Source organism: Monodon monoceros, unplaced genomic scaffold (assembly GCF_005190385.1).
Source record: "Monodon monoceros isolate NGI ecotype Baffin Bay Population unplaced genomic scaffold, NGI_Narwhal_1 Super_Scaffold_16, whole genome shotgun sequence".
Classification (NCBI taxonomy): domain Eukaryota; kingdom Metazoa; phylum Chordata; class Mammalia; order Artiodactyla; family Monodontidae; genus Monodon; species Monodon monoceros.
Genome location: NW_021703772.1, coordinates 81,500,319 through 81,521,598, shown reverse-complemented (window position 1 = coordinate 81,521,598; position 21,280 = coordinate 81,500,319). Strand labels below are relative to the sequence as shown.

At 35.8% G+C, this 21,280-nt stretch overlaps 1 protein-coding gene across 1 annotated transcript in view; it reads left to right on the top strand.

Annotated features, from left to right (window-relative positions):
- Positions 1-21,280, top strand: part of MBD5 (methyl-CpG binding domain protein 5) — a 143,240-nt gene that overhangs the window by 97,234 nt on the left and 24,726 nt on the right. Inside the window, exons 6-8 of the mRNA XM_029225964.1 lie at positions 1,332-3,467; positions 15,708-16,733; positions 18,351-18,559. Of these exons, the coding sequence (XP_029081797.1) occupies positions 1,332-3,467; positions 15,708-16,733; positions 18,351-18,559 (3,371 nt within the window). The remainder of the gene's footprint in view (positions 1-1,331; positions 3,468-15,707; positions 16,734-18,350; positions 18,560-21,280) is intronic.

Here is a 21,280-nt window from a genome sequence, read left to right as displayed (position 1 = left end):
ATTTATCTTAAATGTGTAATTATCCGTTTAAGTAAATATACCTCTGATTGCAAATGAATCCGAGTATACTTGCTGATATGCTGTAAGTCTAAGAATTGGGATGGCCAATGTATAGTATGAATAGTACCACTCTTATCTCCTGTGCCTCTAATAGACTCATTGGCATTTTCTCATGGAGTCCAGCTAGAGCTCAACACCCTTTTCAGCATAGCTCTCTAAGCAGCCACCACCAGTTGATGGGAATTGGTATATGAAACTAATTTTATTTGCCATCCCTGTTTTAGAAGTCACAACCTTATAAAATAGTTAAACTTCCTTTGGGGCTAAAAAAACTTAAACCTAGAATTCTGACATCAAATGAAAATTCTATATGATGAACCAGGTTGCTTTTGTTGCCTGTATTCTGTCTGATCTCTGAAAGAACTGAAGGGATTCCAAAAAGCCAGCGAGGGAGCAATGAACTCTGTAAAAAGAGAATACTCAATTGGAGCCCAGTACTGAAGATTTTTGCACTCTGACTAAATTTTGCATAAGAATTCTATCCTAATAAAAGAATTGCAGTCTTTTACCTAATTTGGTTGACTGAGGCTGGTTTTACAACAATGACTAATTAATGGCAAAGAAATTGAAGTGTTAAAGTATTGCAAACTTGATATGAAGTTTAGCATGATTGTTTAACTTCACTGTATTTACTGTTGTTATCACTCCCTTTGTAAAAGATTCAGAATCTTATTTACTTAATTCACAAAAATTAAGACTCTATTACTCTCACAGTGAAAATATTGGGTTGAGGAAGAGTTTTTGTAGCTGTCCCGAGGAGGTTTCAGTAAGGTTATACAAACCTTTATAAGGCAACAAATTTTCTGGTGAAAGTGGCAATTCATTTAAATCACTCAAGAAAATATTATGCCACACAGATTACAAATTTCTATTGTAACTGTGTTGTTAATTCAAATCCAAAAAATAAAATCATCATCATTTCCATCTGGGCTGTCATTCTTGATTTTGCATATTATAAATATTATTAGAATGGCTAATGTCAGTATGTACGGATTCAGATCCCCATCCTTTCTCAACAGACATGAGGGAAACAAGCATAATGAGCAGTTATTGAGAACCTTTGTTCAACTAAGAGAGAACAGTGTGCATCTTTTACAATCAAAATTTATTGTAGAGTACAGAACTTTTTTTTTAATTTCAAAGAGTCACAGCTTCTGTTTGCAGATTTCTTTTTTCAGATGCCCTCCCTTCCCCATTTCCTTCCCTCCCTCCATCCTAACACAAAAGAATTGAGACTACTAACAGATTTTTTTTTTTCTCTTTCACATCAGATGCAACTCCAGTAGTACCTTCACGGGCAGCAACTCCAAGATCTGTAAGAAATAAGTCTCACGAAGGAATTACAAATTCTGTAATGCCTGAATGTAAGAATCCTTTCAAATTAATGATTGGATCATCAAATGCCATGGGAAGGCTGTATGTACAAGAACTGCCTGGAAGCCAGCAACAAGAACTCCACCCTGTCTACCCCCGGCAGAGATTGGGCAGCAGTGAACACGGACAGAAATCTCCATTCCGTGGCAGCCATGGAGGCCTGCCCAGCCCAGCGTCGTCAGGTTCCCAGATATATGGAGATGGCTCAATCTCTCCAAGGACTGACCCACTTGGAAGCCCTGATGTTTTCACAAGAAATAATCCTGGTTTTCATGGAGCTCCCAATTCTAGTCCTATTCACCTGAATAGGACTCCTCTTTCTCCCCCTTCAGTAATGCTACACGGTTCTCCTGGACAGTCATCCTGTGCAATGGCTGGAAGGACTAATATACCTCTTTCCCCAACCTTGACTACAAAGAGTCCAGTAATGAAAAAACCAATGTGTAATTTTTCAACTAATATGGAAATACCACGAGCAATGTTCCATCACAAACTACCCCAAGGCCCACCTCCCCCTCCTCCACCTTCTTGTGCTCTTCAGAAAAAGCCATTAACATCTGAGAAAGATCCACTTGGCATTCTTGACCCTATTCCTAGTAAACCAGTGAATCAGAACCCTGTTATCATTAATCCAACTAGTTTCCATTCAAATGTCCACTCTCAGGTACCTGTGATGAATGTAAGCATGCCTCCTGCTGTTGTTCCTTTGCCAAGTAATCTCCCTTTGCCAACCGTAAAACCTGGCCACATGAATCATGGGAGTCATGTACAAAGAGTTCAGCATTCAGCTTCAACCTCCCTGTCCCCTTCTCCAGTGACATCCCCAGTGCACATGATGGGGACTGGAATTGGAAGGATTGAGGCATCGCCCCAAAGATCACGCTCATCTTCCACATCATCAGATCACGGAAATTTCATGATGCCACCTCTAGGACCCCAGGCCACTTGTAGTGGTATTAAGGTTCCACCCAGGTCACCAAGGTCAACAATAGGGTCCCCAAGGCCATCAATGCCATCAAGCCCTTCTACCAAGTCCGATGGACATCATCAGTACAAGGATATCCCTAACCCATTAATTGCTGGAATGAGTAATGTACTAAATACCCCAAGCAGTGCAGCTTTTCCTACTGCATCTGCCGGAAGCGGTTCTGTAAAGAGTCAGCCTGGTTTGCTGGGAATGCCTTTAAATCAGATCTTGAACCAGCACAATGCTGCCTCCTTTCCAGCAAGTAGTTTACTCTCAGCAGCAGCCAAAGCACAGCTAGCAAATCAAAACAAACTTGCTGGTAACAACAGTAGCAGCAGTAGCAATTCTGGAGCTGTTGCCGGCAGTGGCAACACTGAAGGACATAGCACTTTAAACACCATGTTCCCTCCTGCTGCCAACATGCTTCTCCCAACAGGTGAAGGGCAAAGTGGTCGAGCAGCACTAAGAGATAAGCTGATGTCTCAGCAAAAGGACTCACTGCGGAAAAGAAAACAGCCACCTACCACAGTGCTGAGTTTGCTCAGACAGTCTCAAATGGATAGTTCTGCAGTTCCTAAACCTGGACCCGACTTGCTAAGGAAGCAGGGTCAGGGGTTGTTTCCCATCAGTTCAATGTCTCAGTTACTACAGTCTATGAGTTGTCAAAGCTCTCACTTGAGTAGCAATAGTAGCCCGGGTTGTGGGCGCTCAAATACTGCTTTGCCTTGCTCTGCTAACCAGCTGCATTTTACAGACCCCAGTGTGAACTCCAGTGGTCTTCAGAATCCACTGACACAGGACGTACCTTTAAGAGGGGAAGCCGTGCACTGCCACAATGCAAACACTAACTTTGTTCACAGTAACAGTCCAGTCCCAAACCACCATCTCGCAGGTTTAATAAATCAGATTCAGGCTAGCGGGAACTGTGGGATGCTCAGTCAGTCGGGCATGGCCTTAGGAAATTCATTACATCCCAATCCACCTCAGTCAAGAATTTCAACGTCCTCCACTCCAGTGATACCAAACAGCATTGTTAGCAGCTATAATCAAACAAGTTCTGAAGCAGGTATGGTTTTATTAGAAAAAAGTACCCAAAGGTACTAAACTTTTATACGTTTTTTTAAAATTTATACCAAAATATTTATTATGATAAGAAATGATCCTTTCCCCATTGTGAAATTCTCATCATTTCTTTAGTATTTATAATTTTATTTACAGAATGCTAGGGATTTGTCTCAGAAAAAATAACAGCCAAGAGGATTCCATGTGTTTCCGTTATGTGTCAACCTGTGTCATTTTGAATTTTGTTCGACTTTCAGTTGGTTCTATAACCATTGGACTCGAAACTACAAAAGAAGCCATAGAAGGCAGGATTTCCTGGTTCATGAGACATGTACTTGGTCTATGCCAATATAAAAGCTGTTTCCCCTAGCTCTTGTTTGTATTCAGGTAAATGAAGCTCATTTGGAAAACCCCCAAAAAAAGGCAGAAATACATGGATTTTTTGTTCTTGCTGCTGACCAGAAATAGGTGAATGGATAGGAAGAGGTAACTAGATGTTGTATGAAGTAGAAAGCTGTCTTCTAATGTGTTTTCTTATCCTAGTTTGCTATCCTTTATTATTATTTGTTTGAAAAAATTCATAAATGGATATTGGCTACTCCCTTTTTTAAAAAGGTAGTAATTGAAGTTTTCCAATAAAAAAGGCTTGAAAACCTGATTTCCAGAATTTTTGATCTTGAAATTATTTTACAGTTTTCTTGGAGAACTAAACCATTGTTTTTACCATTGACATTATGGTATCTCTTTATCCACTATTAATGAAGGAGAAATTTATTTAAAAGTAGACACATTAGAAAGAACTATATTTTATTTCAGTAGAGTCCTCAGAAATTGTTACAAAAAAACGTAAAGAAGCACTATAGAGATAAATTCATTGAGACATCAGAAAATTTGACCATAAGAATAATAGAAAGAATACCCAAAACCCAACAATAACGATTTGAGAGATTGGTGGGAAATGACAGGGAGGAAATAAAAGATGAATATAGAGACAATATTATTCAGCTATGAAAACAGTGGGCTTTTAAAACCAGATTGCTACTGGAAGCGGGAAAACTGCTGAGGCTTTTAATAATCTATTGTGTAGATATATATAGACTGTGTTATACCACCATGCTGGAAAGGCATTATGACCTACATGTCTTTGTTGCTGATAGTAAAATCAAGTGTTTTCCTTCCTGGTGTCACTACTTTTACCTGCCATTCTCCACAACTTGTGTTATGTGTTATGTTTTGATGTCAGTATTTAATGAAGAACTGTTCATTGACCTCTTCTGTTAAAAAGAATATAAGGTGAAGATGATAATTGAAATGATTAGTGCCTTCTTGATATTCTTAGTCTAAGGAATCTCATGAAACTATTTTTTACGTGTTTAACAGGATTCTTATTCTGAAGGGGCTTCCAGCTTTTCAATGACTCAGTTTATTCCTTTTTAGATAATCCCAAGCAAATGAAAATTTAATCTTATGCATTTATCAGATTAAGATTACATAAAATCAGTAACTATTTAAAAATACACTATATTTATTAAGCATACCTTCAATCATTCAGATGAGGCATTGTTAGTCTCATTGTATTATATCTTTCAATTTTGATACCCCTTACCTCAACTTACTTTGTTTCAGGTCTAAGTTCATATTGCAAAGTGTACGTATTTTATTAATGATGTATTTTAATTTATCTATAATGGAAAAGACCAACATTTATTTATATTCTTGTTTCTTCTGATTGTCAAGTTTTGACTTATTTTATATAGTCTTAGACATGTATTTTCTTGTTCCATGCATCTCTGTAAAACATCAGATCTGGATTGCCAGTGCTGGGAGTGTCAAAACACACATGTTGAAAATTTACTAATATAAGTAAAGTGTTAGCATATAAATAGCTAAAAGGGATGAGAATAAATGTCTAGTAATGATATGGATGTGACCAATCATGTGTAAGTTAACAGAAAGCATATCCCTGATAAAAATCTAGGTCAATAAGAACTTTTTAAAGTAGTAACCTAATAAAATTAAATACTGCTTAATGTACATAGCTCTGATGTGCAGCTGGTAATAAAAATGGGTAGATTTACTAATTAATATAATTCTTTTGATGAGCTGAATGTTAAAGAGGTCTCTAATATCACGTTTCTTTTAGATACACAGTGAACTGTGTCAACTGAATGCACTGTTATTATAACTGCTTAGCCTGAATGTTTCTTTTCACTGACATTTATTCATCCATCAAATAAACACCAAAGCGGGGCTTTCAGAGTGAGACAGCTGATGACGGTTACAACTATCCCTTTAAGTTTTGCTGAGTATTCCTAGCATACTAGTCAGACATTAGAAGAAAACCACATTTTATTCTTAAAATGTTGCTTTTAGCTGTCATTGAGTACCTATGATGTGCCAGGTGATTTGCCTGTATTATTTCTAATTTGTGCAGTTTTCCAAAGTATAAGGTACTCTTGTCCCCATTTTACAGATGAGTACATTGGGCCTCAGAGAACTTGAATAACTGTCCAAGGTCATACATAATTGAATTAGGATTTGAACTCAGCTTCCTCTATTCTAAAATCCATTTTCTTCCCAGCTGCATAAGTTTTCATTTGAAACATCTAGTTGTGAAAAATACTGTTTTCACTTTCAAATCTTTAAAAATACCCAACAGGTAGTGAATCAAAGCATATCAATGCATGTTAGGAACTATGTTTGTAAACTTTTGATGCACTTTTAGACAAAAGTCAGTAAGTTTGCCTTCTCTATTTGGACTCTAATATCCTAGTGTACAATAATTAGGATGTTGGTGCCAGTGCAGATGAAATGTCCACAGTATCAAAAGAACTACCCCTCATTTGTGAATCACATTTGGTAACCTGTATTTGAATGAATTTGTATCACCTAACTCAGATAAAAATGGGTTTCCTCGTGGGTGATGTGTCAATAGGCCTTTGAAGAAGGCAACTCTGCAGACGCTAGCCCTGCCGTTCCAGGTGTGATAGCACAGTGAGGGTGAAAGAGACCCACAGGTAACATGGCCCAACTCTTCCCTGTGGTAATGGAGCATGAACAGGACTCAAGTGACCTCCTGCTCAATGCAGTGCCTTTTTTCCCCACTCTTCTAAGCAGCAGCTCAAAAATGTTACATTAAGACCTTATTTAAGACCAGAAATCACTCTGAAAACGTTTAATTCGATTGGCTATTTGTTTTCAAAAACTTCTCTTAAAGAAAGTTTTTCTATCATAAACAGCCCAAATATTCATTTTTTAGGCCTATATGTGAATACCAGTCCATATTTTAAATGTATTAAAACTCATATATGAGAATCAGAGGCAAAGTAGTAAAAAAAAAAAAAATTAGATTAAAGGTACGAAATGCTTAGAAAACATTAGAAAACATTTCTAAAACTTAAGAATATACAAGGTTTTATTAATTCTATTTGGTGTTTTGAAATTGCCTTTCCACTAAAGCTCTCTAAACACTTTGCATTGTAAAGTTTACAGGTTTCTATTAGCTTTTTGGATATGAAATTACAAGTGAAGTTTAATATTTCCATGTAACAGATTTAGAAAATGACCAGTAGGATACTTGGTGACATTCCTCAAGTTGTAAAGCAAAGCTCTGGTGGATCTGGCAACCAAACCCCAATCAGTTCCTGATTCTCAGTCCAAACACTCAAACTGCTGAATGCAGGTATGTTCTGAAATCCATCACTCGTGTACATTTAAAGCAACTTTCAGTTTATGAAGTGAGATAAGTTTCAACACTTAAGTGGTTCCAGCACGTGTCCTGTGGTGTTTTGGTTTAGGGAGGAATTCAAAATCAAGTACCCCTGACTGACAAATTTCATCAAGTCCATGCCTCTTTGGGCCTCTGACTGCTGCCCATCTGTTTACCATAGAACAAAAACACACATGCCAGTAACCTGGGCCTCTGCAGAGGACCCAGCCCTGTCAGTGTCCACATGACAACCCATCCTTCCATGGCCCTGTGGGTTTTCACAATTTTCCAAGAAGCAAAAATATTTAGATTATTCTGCTAACCAACTTAATAACTGAACCTTACCTCCCTCCAATATGATAAAGTCATTAAATATAACTTTTTCACTTTAAAATGCCTTTTATATTCTCATTTTTTTTTCTAATAAAAAACATTTAATCAACTCTTCTAAAACACATGAAAATGTAGTCCTGTGAAAGGGCAGAGTATGAGTTTGTACCAAAAGAGAAAATAATTCAATCATTTATTTGCCTTAACTCTTAAAGATATACATTGACTAACAAGAATATAAATAAACCTATGAATAAATATTTGCTCATGAATATTTATATATATATATTTTTTTTTTTTTTTAACTCTGGAAAAGAAAGTGTTTTTTTTTTCAGCACAAAATACATTTGATTGAAACTCAGTGCAGCCACTAATATGGTAGGTATAAGAAAATTAGAGATCACAAAAGAATGCTTTGGATAAAATATTGCAAAGTGCAAGCTTGGTTTTTTGTTCTATGTATGTATTTATTCTCAGAGCATGCCAGTAAAGAAAATAAAGGGAAATTGTCCTTCCCTTCATTTGAGGTTATAGTTGCAAAAAGATTATGGGATAAAAATACTCCAGGATGGATTGTTCTATGTTAGCTGTCTCAGGATATGGGACGTTTGTGTGGAAATAAGCCTCTAGTCTTTTATAGACTTATGTAGAATGAAAAAAGGCAGAGACTCCTCTAAGGTTGTGACTGAATTAATAATAATTGCTATTGAAAGTATTTCCATCCAAGTTTTTAAATGCCTAGATTTTACACCTCACCTGATTGATGCATAGGCTTCTAGGTTGAAACTTGCCCTCTGCTCTTGTTTTTTAACCAAATACCAAAACTATATTAAAATCTTGATTATGTGATAAAAATCTATGTCTATTCTTTTAGTTAAATTTTTGCAAAATGAGCCATTTCTTCTTTGCTGTAAGTTATTTTTACAACAGGCAGTGTCTTGCTGTTTAAGAAGGTTTCCTAATATCAGGGTTACACCACTTGCTTTGTTTACATATTCCAGGTTTAATGTTTCCTTGTGTACAAAAAGAGGAGTTAAAATATGTTCGAATTTAGACACTGAGTCTATGTAATCAAAGGTGATAACAACTCAGAGTGGTGTGATGTGTTTGCTGATTCAATGATCTATTTTGTACCTTTCAAGAAATAAATTGTCCCAGTGTGCAAATTGGGGGAATTTTATTCTATTGCAACACACTAAGCTCACTTATGAAATCACTAGAAATCCTTCAATTCTCAAGGGGATGCCTAAGCTATTATTTACTAAAATCAAGTGGTCTAAGAACATTGAAGCAGCGTCTAAAAGTACCTAAATTCTAGGCAGTAATGTTAACTCTGCAAAGACTTGACTCATTAAAAATAATGCTTAAACATTTTCCTAATGTCATCAAAATAGATTTCATTTCCACGTGCATGGAGTACTAAATAAATCATAAACTTCCTGCCTTCAAGGAACTTATATCAAACAACATTAATGCTAACAAAGCAAAGAGTAGAGTAAAAATTATTTTCTAAGAATTATACTTCTTGCAAAGTCAAAGTAACAACTCACCTTTTTACAGATTAGGAATGGAACTAGACAAACAGAAGTCTGAAGGAGTTGCTGAGATACTCCTGGGGTAGGAGCTAGTCCAGGGAAATTCTAAATATCTATCCAAGACCCATGGGTACAGGTATAAGAAAGAGTAGTATTTATCACAAATGCCCCAGAGCGGAGCTCCTTGTGCTGCACGACTCCACTGGGATACCTCTCACTTTAGAGTCTGATAAACATGCTTCCTGGAACACAACTCCATAGACCATCCCCCACGGAGTTGAGCAACTGAGAGGCCTGATCCTAAAGCAGAGTTTTTCAAACTTATTTTTACTTTTAACCACGGCAAGAAATTAACTTGCATTCCATTTAACTAGAGATATGTCTTGAATGTACAACAAAAGTTTCCTGAAAAAAACACTCTGTGTGATGCACTCTGACATTTTAGATCCCATTCTATCTTATCCTATCTTATTCTATTTCTTTTTTTTATGACAGTCATGATCTACCGAAATGATTTCATCACCCACCAGCAGGACATGACCCAGCACTCACATGTATAAGTTAACAGAAACAGTTTCCACAAAATAATATCCCAGTTATGCAATGTACTCTTTTTTTTTTCTTTTCTATTTCATTTATCAAAATATACTGGTTTGGGGGCGTACTAAATCGATTTTACAGTCTTAAATAGGTCTAAGCACTGTCTTAGAATATTCATGAGGTAATTAACTCAGCAAATATTTATTGAATACCTAATATGTGCTCTGCACTGTTTAACACTGAAAATAAAATAGTACACAATGGAAAGATACAAAGTTAACTATTCATAATCTAGAATCTCTACTTGCTCTGCTCATTAAACAACATGAGATAAACTTCCAGTTGGTATATTGATGGATGGAGCATTTTAACTGTTATTCTAGCATTTTGAGAGAACAGAAATCCTACCAAGCAAGAGACTTAACCTCTTCTCTCAGCATTTGCTTCCTTACAATAAATATTAAGAAAAATGTGATAAAAAGCATTTGTAAAAAAAAAAAAACCAAAAATCTTTGTTACTTGAGAAGCAGTGAAAACTCTCAAGCAATTTTTTTCATTTCAACAGTTTTCAGAGTAATTCTATGTGTTAATAAAGGAAGCAGAAGTGATCAGTAGTAAAACACCCTTTTTTTTGTCTGACCCCATTACCACCCGAAGACTGGGCTCGCCTCCTCAACACGGTCGTAATCACTCAGACCTCATATTCCAAGATTCAAGCTACAGTCCTTCCACTGTTCTTTCCTCTTCCCTAAGAGGTTGGCCCTGTTGAGGGTGGAGAGTATTTCCTCAGATACTGCCACTGATCACTTTCCCCTCTTCCTTTTCTCCTAAGTTGTGTTGGTTTTGGGTCCCTCCCTCCCTTCCTTATGGAGAACAAATAGACACTAGTCCCTAGGGCTTCCTGCCTACTTCTGTTAAAGGAATGCTAGGAATTTACATCAGGATCCAAAGCACAAAGATAGAATTTGGTATATTTTTGTAAATACATATTACCATGTCATTACTAAGGCTTGGGAAAATAATATCTTGTTGGAAGATCTAGACCTCATAAAAGTTATCTTTCAATTTTTTAAATCCTTTAAATATAGAAGAGAAAATTTTACTATTTCCATGGGATTGAAAAGTGAATTATATTTATTAGACTCACTAGGGCATGATATTTTCTCTTGTCTCTAGAAACATTCGTTTTTATTAAGGATTATCATTGACCCTGTTTGCAATTAAAATACACTTGCCAAAGCAAATGATAAAGGTCAAATAGTGAAGGAGTATGTTCCATATGATGTATTTCTTAGGTTCTTGAATTTATGGATAAAAACCAGTATTTGGGCATATCAATTAAGAAAAAGTTTTCTAGCATTAAGTAGGATTTATTCAAAATTGAAGCTATAGATCAAACTGGTAAAATGACATTTTAAAAGCACCTATTGGTCCATTTGGAACGAGCTTTATGCCCTCTCTTGTACACATACAAAGACATGTACAACAATATTATTAATACTTAAGGGCTAACCATGAGAGAGTTTAGCATGATATGAACAATGACTCTTCTCAAAGAATATTGGTGACGAAGAAGAGAAATAACTCTAAAGAAGTAGACATTACCTTTGTTTTGAAAAGCAGTGTTTAAAAAATGAGGCAAATAAAACACCTCAAGAATGAAATTGTTAGTAATAGGAAAACATCCTTTAAAAAATCCTTAAAAAAATTACTGATGCTATATCTGTATACACACACATATACAGACACACACACACACATCATTAATTATATGTGTGTGCAAAGAATACTGTTTATATCTGGAAATCTACCCCACTGGAAAAAGCTACCACTGTTGTTTCCTAATTGTACTGGACTATCTCAGTGTCTGATTGGGTGTCTAGGCATGTGATCTCACACCAGGAAAGTTTATTTGGATGGCTTTCCAGTCTTATTTCCTACTTCTTTAAAAGTAACAGGAACAATGAGAAAAAGAAGTTATGCCAGTTCATGGTGCTGCTGGCTGGTGTGAAATAATAATTTTTTCTAATTAAAGGACTTCTCCAACTTACTAACTTGTTCAAGGCTCCCAGCTGCCTTTTAGTTATTTAACTGCTAAATGTTTAGTGAATAGTTTGCTATTTTAAAAACTCTTTTAAAAAAACTCTCTCCCTCATTAGATTAAGCTCAAAACATCTTAGCTGCCAAAAGAAAACTCAGCTTTAAGAAAACTTTTCCCCACATGCTTCAACAGACCATAGGTTTTTATGCAGAACTATGAAGTAAGTTCACCAGAGAATGCCTGTTCAAGATTAAGTGGTTCAGAAATAAGCAATTTCCAATTTCCCTCCTGCTATAAAAATTCAGGATCTTCTTTCAATGACCCCAAGCATTAATGATTTGACTTTAAGAATTCAGAGTACTTTGGGATGGACGTCTTCCTCCATAAGATTATTTTAACTCCCCAGCACACTTGGGAGTCTTCTAAAGTAACTTGACATCTTTCAGCCATCTCCTTTCCAGCATCCCTTATCTCCTGGCATTGGACCAATCATGCCCTACAGAGTCAGTTTTCACTTTTCTCCACAAATGGGTGGTATTCTCTCCTCCACATACACACTTGCCACACACACACAGCATCAAGTGATCTGATTCCTAGAAGTTGAATGCGAGTTTTACGATCTTAATAGATTGATTCAACCAACACTTTTTGAATGCCAACCACGTGTCAGAGACTCTTAGGTCTTGGAAATACAGAGGGAAATAAGAAGTGATCCTTGCCTTTAATGGTTTAGAAAGATGATTTTAAATTTCTTCACTGCTTATCTAAGGCAGCAGGTTTAACCATGGGTGGGAGGGCTTGGGTGTGTAGGAAAGCAGCATACAATATTTTCAGTCATATTTCTTTGTTCTGAGGATACATAGAATTCTATTACCCTCCATACACTTTATTATCTCCTTGCCTTTTTTAAAAATTACTTTGCTTCTACTTAGAAGCCTTTTCTATCTCCTTTTCCACTCTCAAATCCCAGATCAAATGTTACCACTTGCTTAGTTTTTCCTGACACCTTCAGTTTTACAATTGTCCCCTTGTTATATACCTGCTATTGTTCCTGGCATATTGCCTTGTAGTTATACTAGATACGTGAAAAGAGCTTTAAAATTGCCTGGTTTGTAATAAGCTCTCAAAAAATGTATATTTGAGAGAGACAGAGAGATCTGTGTGTTTATCACATTGCCTAAACTCTGAGTTCCTTAAAGAAAGGGCAGGGTGTTGTGTTGTTGTTGTTTATTTGTTTGTATCACCATTTCTACCCTTTTGTTCAGTAGAGTGTACTTGATTGTTGAATTGGTGTGTTGAAAATTAGAGAAAATAAAAAATATGCCTGATCCGCATATTAGCCTTAAGAAGCTTGTGGTATTCACCCGCTTCTTGTTTGTAATGCAAAAATATACCCAGAGTAGCTATATTTTCTTTATTGTAATTCCTCAAGAATATTTAGATGGAGAATTTTTAGAATAATGTCCCCAAATGACTACTTTCATGAATCCTCAATGTGGATGTTTCTCTCTTACGAAATAAAGATAAAAGAATAATAACCTCTACAGAAATCCTTCATCTACAAAGCCTTGTCATATACACACTAGAGTATTTTGAAAATGTACTCTGTGATTAAAGGAATGGGTGATCTGTACATTTAAATATGCCGTTATTATTTAACAGATAGGGGGAAAAGCCATAGATAGTGATTACTAGTAAATAAGAGTTTTTATTAGCTTGTTTAAAAAGATGGATTCCAAACGCAAATAAGGCACATACCTATTTAACGGAAATAGCAGAAAGATTTAAGAAGCAATGAAATGTTTAAGGTGTTGATTGTTTTATTACAAATCTGAATTAATATTTAAAGAATTGTATACCATATGCCTACTTCAGCATTTTGTCTCCTTTAAATGAAACAGAGCTTAAAAAAAAAAAAAAAGACCACAACAGCTAGGAAAAATTGCAAAGTCGTGCTATAGAGATATATATGTTGGATATGCTGATTTATACTTACTACTATTACCATGTCATCACAACTAACTGCCGCTACTAATGTCAATAATAATGATGACAATGATAACTCCTTTTATTTGTATACTTTTACACATTGCAAGCCTTGTCACTTAACCTATTTTTGAGTCTCACAACGATCATGCCAATGAGTTTCCTTAGGAAAAATTCAAAGGTAGGAAAGTTTCATATGCAGGAAGATGTCCATTCGTGTGTTATATATAATGATGAAAAAATCAAAATATAAATGCCAAACTTTATTGGATCAATAAATATGATCAATCCATATGCTACATGGTTAAAAATATTAGTATGGAGTTTTTATGTCAGAAAGGAAAAATTATTGTGTTAGTCTGTTAGGAGGAAACAAGAATAATATATAGTTATATTTGTACTACTATTACAACTATGGAATCATTTCTGTGTATTTGAACAAGGCCTCAATGGTAACGTGGTCAAATATAAAGTTTGTTATCATGACATATAGCACAGCAGTAAAGTGTTTGAATTATTTTAGATTTTCAGTAACACTGGTATTGTTCATAATAACATATACATGTTTAATATTTTAATAAATTAAGTGTATGTGCTTATAATATTTGCCAAATGCATGTATTAAATGAAACAATGCATTTCTTTAGGGTAAAACATTTTTCAGAAAAATGATTGTAGGTTCCTTCAACAGAATGTGATTCTCACCCTCCCCACCCCACCCCTTGTGCATCTGGATCACCAGGGGTGATTTCAAAGAATACTACTGCCCAGGCTGTGCCGCAAGAGACGAGTTTTCAACTGGTCTTGGATAGGGTCCAGACATTGGTTTGTTTGTTTGTTTTTAAGTTCTCTAGGTAATTATTTTGTGTAGCTTGGATTGATAACAACTAAAACAATTATAATACACAACTGAAATTTTATTATTAATTTCCCTGAATTTAATATACATTACTTTAGTATACTTTAAAATATACATCTTTAGCATACATAAGACTTTCAAGGTTAAGAATGCTATTTGGAAAAAAAAAAAAAGAATGCTATTTGGGTGAAGACTGGTCTGATTTAAGGAATCATGAGTATAAAGTATCTTTATGCTATTAGAATGACAAAGATTTAAAAATAATGATAAAACACAGTGTTGGTGAGAAAAATGAGTGCTGCCTACATTGTTTATAGAAATATAAATTGAATATATATTGATCATCTTCACTGGAGGCAGTCTGACAATGTCTATCCAGAGCTTTAAAAATATGTAAACGCTTTGTCCCTGGAATTCCACTTTTAAGAATTGTCCCTTAGAAAATAATTGAGCATATTGGCAAAGATGAGTTAATGTTTATCGTAGTGTTGCTTGAAATAGTAGAAGATTGTAAACAATTGAAATATCCACAACAATGGATTGAATAAATTATGTATATCCATACATGATACTAGTAAAATGGATCTATAGTTAACATGGAAGGATATTCACAATATATTGATAAATGAAAAAAAGTTACAGAACAATACGATTCCATTTTTGTTAAAAAATATATGTAACATGTATATATATGTCTGCATATGTATATACATATAGGTGGGAAAAGCCCAGAAAACTATACACTAAAATATTAATAGTTATCTACATAGGTACTTTTTATTTTCTGTTTTGTATTCTCATGCATATTCTATTTGGGGGGTTTTTTTCCACTAAAAGAAAGTGCTGGTATTATAAATATAGAACAAAAACTTTTTTTTAATGTAAAAATATATTTTGAAAAATGAAGCATTGTTACTTTTATCTACCCAATTGAATGGACTACAACACAACTTCCTCCATTTTCACCTTGTCTGGTTGTGAAAGACAAAATATTTGATAGTTAGAAACAGGTATTGCTTAAAGTACTAAGCTTCTTCAATGTATTCATGTTCAAAGTAAGTCAAGAAGTATGAAGTCAAACTAGTTTCATTAACATGTCAAATCATCTCTAATTACAGTTTATCTGGCTAGAATCTACAGAGGACATGTAAAATATTATTTGAAATGTATCTTGATGTATTTTTATAGAGTTGTCTTCCTTAACATCCATAATTAATAAGTGGGTTTTTTTCCCTTTATTTTAGGCGGTTCAGGACCATCATCCTCCATAGCCATAGCTGGCACCAACCACCCTGCCATCACAAAGACAACATCTGTCCTTCAAGACGGCGTCATAGTCACCACCGCAGCTGGAAACCCACTGCAGAGTCAGCTGCCCATTGGGAGTGATTTTCCTTTTGTTGGCCAGGAGCACGCACTTCATTTTCCATCCAACAGCACTTCAAACAACCATCTTCCACACCCCTTGAACCCCAGCCTCCTCAGTTCTCTACCTATCTCTTTGCCAGTGAATCAACAGCATCTCCTAAACCAGAATCTATTAAATATCCTCCAGCCTTCAGCAGGAGAAGGCAAGTCTGAGATCAACCTCCACCCTTTAGGTTTTCTCAACCCGAATGTAAACGCTGCTTTAGCTTTTCTCTCCAGTGACATGGATGGGCAGGTATTGCAGCCTGTTCACTTTCAACTCTTAGCAGCCCTGCTTCAGAACCAAGCCCACGCAGCTGCCATGCTTCCCCTGCCATCTTTCAATCTGACCATCTCAGATCTTTTGCAACAGCAAAATACCCCTTTACCCTCATTAACACAGATGACAGCCCCACCAGACCATTTGCCAAGCAATCAGTCAGAGAACAGCCGAGCTGAGACCCTTTTAACCAGCCCCCTGGGGAACCCTTTACCAAGCTTTGCAGGCAGTGACACTACTTTTAACCCCCTGTTCCTCCCAGCTGTCACTGGGGCCTCAGGATTAATGGCCTTGAATCCCCAGCTGTTGGGAGGTGTCCTGAACTCGGCATCGGCCAACACCGCTAATCATCCAGAGGTTTCCATAGCAACTTCTTCCCAGGCAACCACTACCACAACCACTACATCATCAGCAGTGGCAGCACTGACTGTCTCAACACTTGGTGGGACAGCAGTGGTGTCAATGGCAGAAACATTGCTGAATATATCTAGTAATGCTGGGAATACACCTGGTCCAGCTAAACTGAACAGTAACTCTGTGGTGCCACAGCTACTTAACCCTCTACTGGGGACAGGTCTGCTTGGTAAGTTAAATTTTTTCACAAATTTTTACAAAAGAAACGTTTTTCTAATTCATTTTCTCCTTTTTAAAAAAAAACTCCATTTTGTCACACTATTTTTAAAAATGTTTTTGTTATGTCACAGCTTGCTTAAGGAACTAAATATAATAACACCCACACACAACCATAGTTATACAAACATGAAAATGACTTCTTCCTTTTCCCCTATTCTAGCAGTACTAAATATCATTTTAATCTGCTTTCTCTTCTAATTCTGATGCCACCTAAACCTAACCTACCCATCATTCTCTTAAGCCAAGTAGAGTCTTATTTTTCAAATAATTAAAGCACAGGTGCACCTTAAAAATAACATTTATTTGAATTTTAGTTGGTGTGGCATCACAGGGCTAGTATGAGCAGCTGCACTGTGGATGAAAACGGTTTGAGGAAGTGTTTTTCCATGGGATCCCTAAATAAACAAAACTAAATGCTTATCCAGCAAAAGAAGAAGCAAGGCATAATAACATTCAAAGTTAAAGTTTGCCCAAGTTCAAGGAAACAGAAGGCCCCAATAGCTACTGCTAGGTTTTCTCAAACAGTATTATTCTTTAGAACTCTGTGGCTTAAAAACAAAATCCTTTATGTAGATTATCTTATCTCAAAAAATTTAGAAAATAATGTCAAGTATGTTCAGCTGTTTGATGTGAGTAATTGTAATATAAAGTATAGAGATGATGTCCATAAAGTCTGGAAACATAGGCAAATATACATGATGTTGTCAAGGGTATCTTCAGTATCTTAAAAAAATATGTTTCCAGATTTCATGGACACCTTTACAAAAAAGTTTAATTAGTTCTATTTGGCAGTCAAATCAATGTAGTTAAGTAACCTACAAAGCATTACAGATTTACAGATTTCAAGCTATAGGGCAATTTCTATGACGTTATCCTCAAAATAATTTCAGTGTAATTTCAAAACAAGTTAATTTTGAATTTTGAATATAAATGTAGTTATTAACTAATCCTATCTGATTATATAATATTTATTTTTAATGACTGTGACAATGAATCCTTTTGTATTATTAGCTTTCTTTACAATTTTAGTTTTAGATAACCAAAATACATATTTTGTATAAAAATACACATTAAAACAAAACAAAATACATCTTTCTAGACCAAATCTGATTTTATTTGATGGTATTTATTGATGACTGTGGCTTAAGAACTAAATTTTGTAAACAGGCCTGATCAGACCCACTTGTTTTAACTATCTTGTCAAATACTTATGCTTGCTACAGCAGTTAGGACTAATTTTAACTTTTAATTGTAGTTGCTCTAACAAAAATGGTTTCAAGGAATTCTATAACACTGAAAATCAATATATAAGGATTGGCTAGTGGATAGACCAAAGACTTAACTTGTCTCTCCATGATACAAAATCAAAACACTAATTGTGAAAGATGAAATTAAATAATAAAACTACTCTTTCCTTACCACTTAGTAAGACTTTGAGGAGAAAAAGAAAAAAGAATTACCATGTAAGTCTAGTTTTTAGTTTTTGTTTTAGGAATCCTCAACAAAGATAGGCATAGGACCTCCAAAGAATCACATTGACTTATATTTTATGTTTTTCAAACTATAGGTGACATGTCCTCAATAAACAGTACTTTGAATAACCATCAACTGACTCATCTACAGTCGCTGTTAAACAACAATCAGATGTTTCCTCCAAATCAGCAACAGCAGCAGATTCTTCAGGGGTACCAGAATCTCCAGGCTTTTCAAGGACAGTCCACAATTCCTTGCCCAGCTAACAATAACCCCATGGCTTGTCTGTTTCAGAACTTTCAGGTACTCTACTTCCCTGGGTTACTTTAGTAGAAAACAATATTTACTATTTGTTTTACTTAATTGGGGGGGAAGAGACGAAAGAAGGTAGTTATGTACCTTTTCACCTTTACTTACTATTATTTCTCAATAATGAATATTGTTAAACATTCCAGTTTTTTGTGTGAAGCATTTTATTTTGTCTGAAGCATATCACTGGTCCTTTTGGAGCTGTTAGTAAAAACTGATCATGTTACCCTGTTAAACACTTTTGTGGTTTCCCGTCGTTCCCATGATTAAAATCCACATCCTTAACATGCTTACCCTGCCTCACTCTCCAGCCCCAGCTCTCACCACTCTCTCCCTGGCTTCAGCCACATGGTCTTCTTTTAGTTCTACAAACTGAATAAATTCATGGTAGATTGAGGAGCTGGATGGAAAGAGTAACACTAAATAAATACATGAAAAAAATATAGAAGATTTTAAAATAATCTTGGGGTAGAGAAGCCTCATTCAGCAAGACACAAAACCAAGAAGTCAAAAAGGAAAGAGGTAACAGAATTGAATACATAAAACTTTAAAATCTGTATGACCAAAGGTATTCTAAACAAAGTTCAAGACAGGTGGCAACCTGGCAGAAAATACTTGCATAATAATAGCAAATAATTGCCATTCATAATATTTTTAAAGCCCCTACAAATTAGGAAGAAAAAAGATAATTGATCTGAAAAATGAGCAATAGAAATGAACAGACAATTCAGAGAAAATTAAATAATAATTAGTAATAAACATGAAAAGAATAATCAGAGTTATATAAATTACAACATTACTATGTTCATCAGATTGATGATATCCCTTGCTGATAGAGGCATGGGAAAATGGATTCTTTCAGATATATGTTTGTCTGATTGTATGCTGATATAGTCCTTTTGGAGGGTAATTTGATAGTTCAGCAGTTTAAAAAAAAAAAAAAATATATATATATATACATATACATATACATATATACACACACCTCCTTTGACCCAGAAGTTCAACTTCTATGTATCTATTTTAGAGAAATCTTCAAATGTGAACAAAAGGGCACAGTCTAGAATGTTCATTACAACTTGATTTGTGGCGTCAAAAATTAGAAACCACTTAAGCAACCATCAGGAGGAAAATAGTAAAATATGTTATGCTATATCCATCTATCTAGTAGTTTACAAGATTAGATAGATTTATATAATCTGATATAGAAGATCCACAAGATTACAGAGCTCCAATACTGTAGTATTATAGAACAATACTAAAATATAATACCATTTATGTGAAAGAAAGAAAGAAGGCAGGAAGAAAGGAAGGAATGGAAGAAAGAAGGGAGACTAGATATACACCTACACACCTTAAGGTGTTAAAAACAAGTCTGCAAGGATGCACTAGAACATTGATTACTTCTGAGAAAGAAATGGCATCAGAGTGGCATGCAAAAGTACAGATTTGGGTGGGGAAGTGATGAAAGCTCTTCTCTTTTCTGACAATGAGAAAATGTTCATATATATCTTATATAATAAAAGAATTTAGAAGGAAAGAGGACGTGCTCAACCATGTCACTGAGTAAATAGGTAGATAAAGCCTGAAGGGACTCCATTAGATTTAGCAGTAAGAGCATCACCAGTGACTTGGTGGAATGCAGTTTTGCTGGAGTTGTGGGAGCAGGAACCAGACTGCAATGAATGTAAGGATGAGAAAAGAAAGAGTATGGATTACTCTTTCAAAAACTTTCAAAAACTTAACTATGAAGAACATACGAGAAACAAGGTAGTGCCCCAAGGCGGGTGTAGATTGAATGCAAACTTGTAAAATATGGAAGCCACGCACATAGGTGAATGCTAAAGGAAAGAGGCCAAAAAAAGTGGAAGAGATTGAACATAAAGAAGAAAAGGGGTAACAGATAAGGCAAGATCCCTGAGGAGAGGCTTGGGATCAAGAACATGAATGGAGGACGACTCTCAGAGAGTAGAAGGGGCTCCTCTTACACTGGGAAGCAGGACAGGATCAGGGACACATATACTACAGAGAAGTGTGTGCTGCCAGAAGGCAGGGAATAGCAGAGTATAAGAATTATGAGAATTCTTAACCTGTGAACTTCATTATCTCTAAGTAAGGTCATTTCCTAAGAATACTGTGGGATATGGTATAGCAGCTGGCTTGAGGAAGTGGGTAAATACCTGAATAGTTGTGAGAGGGAGTGATACCTAACCAGAGAATCATAGGATTGATGGGAACGTAAGCCCCCAGCTGTGGTTGGAAGCCATAAGTTCCTGTGGATAGATACTCAGCATCCTCACTGTACATATAGATATATAAGGTAGAGAGTTAAATTGATCCAAGATTGGGATTTTATCTGATAGGTGTAGACAAGGGGAGAATGGCATGAGAGTAGTTATGTGCTGATAGATCCCAGGTTCTGGTTTAGTAGGAAAGGATATAAAGACAGGAAGGGAGTGATCACTGTGGGGGAAAAATCCAAAGTATCAAGGGTGTATAGCAGCAATTCTTAGCTGAGGTTGGTGAAATTGGAATAACCTGTGGACTTTTTCAAATTGCACTCATCATTCCTGTCCTGAGTATTGATATTCTTCCCTGGCGGGCATTCCCTCCCTTCACCTCTTCCCAATTAAGCATCACCTCTGTAGCGAGCCATTGTCACTGTTGGCAGCATGGGGGTGTCCCTCAGGCAGTGGCCTGGTAAGGTTCAAGAGT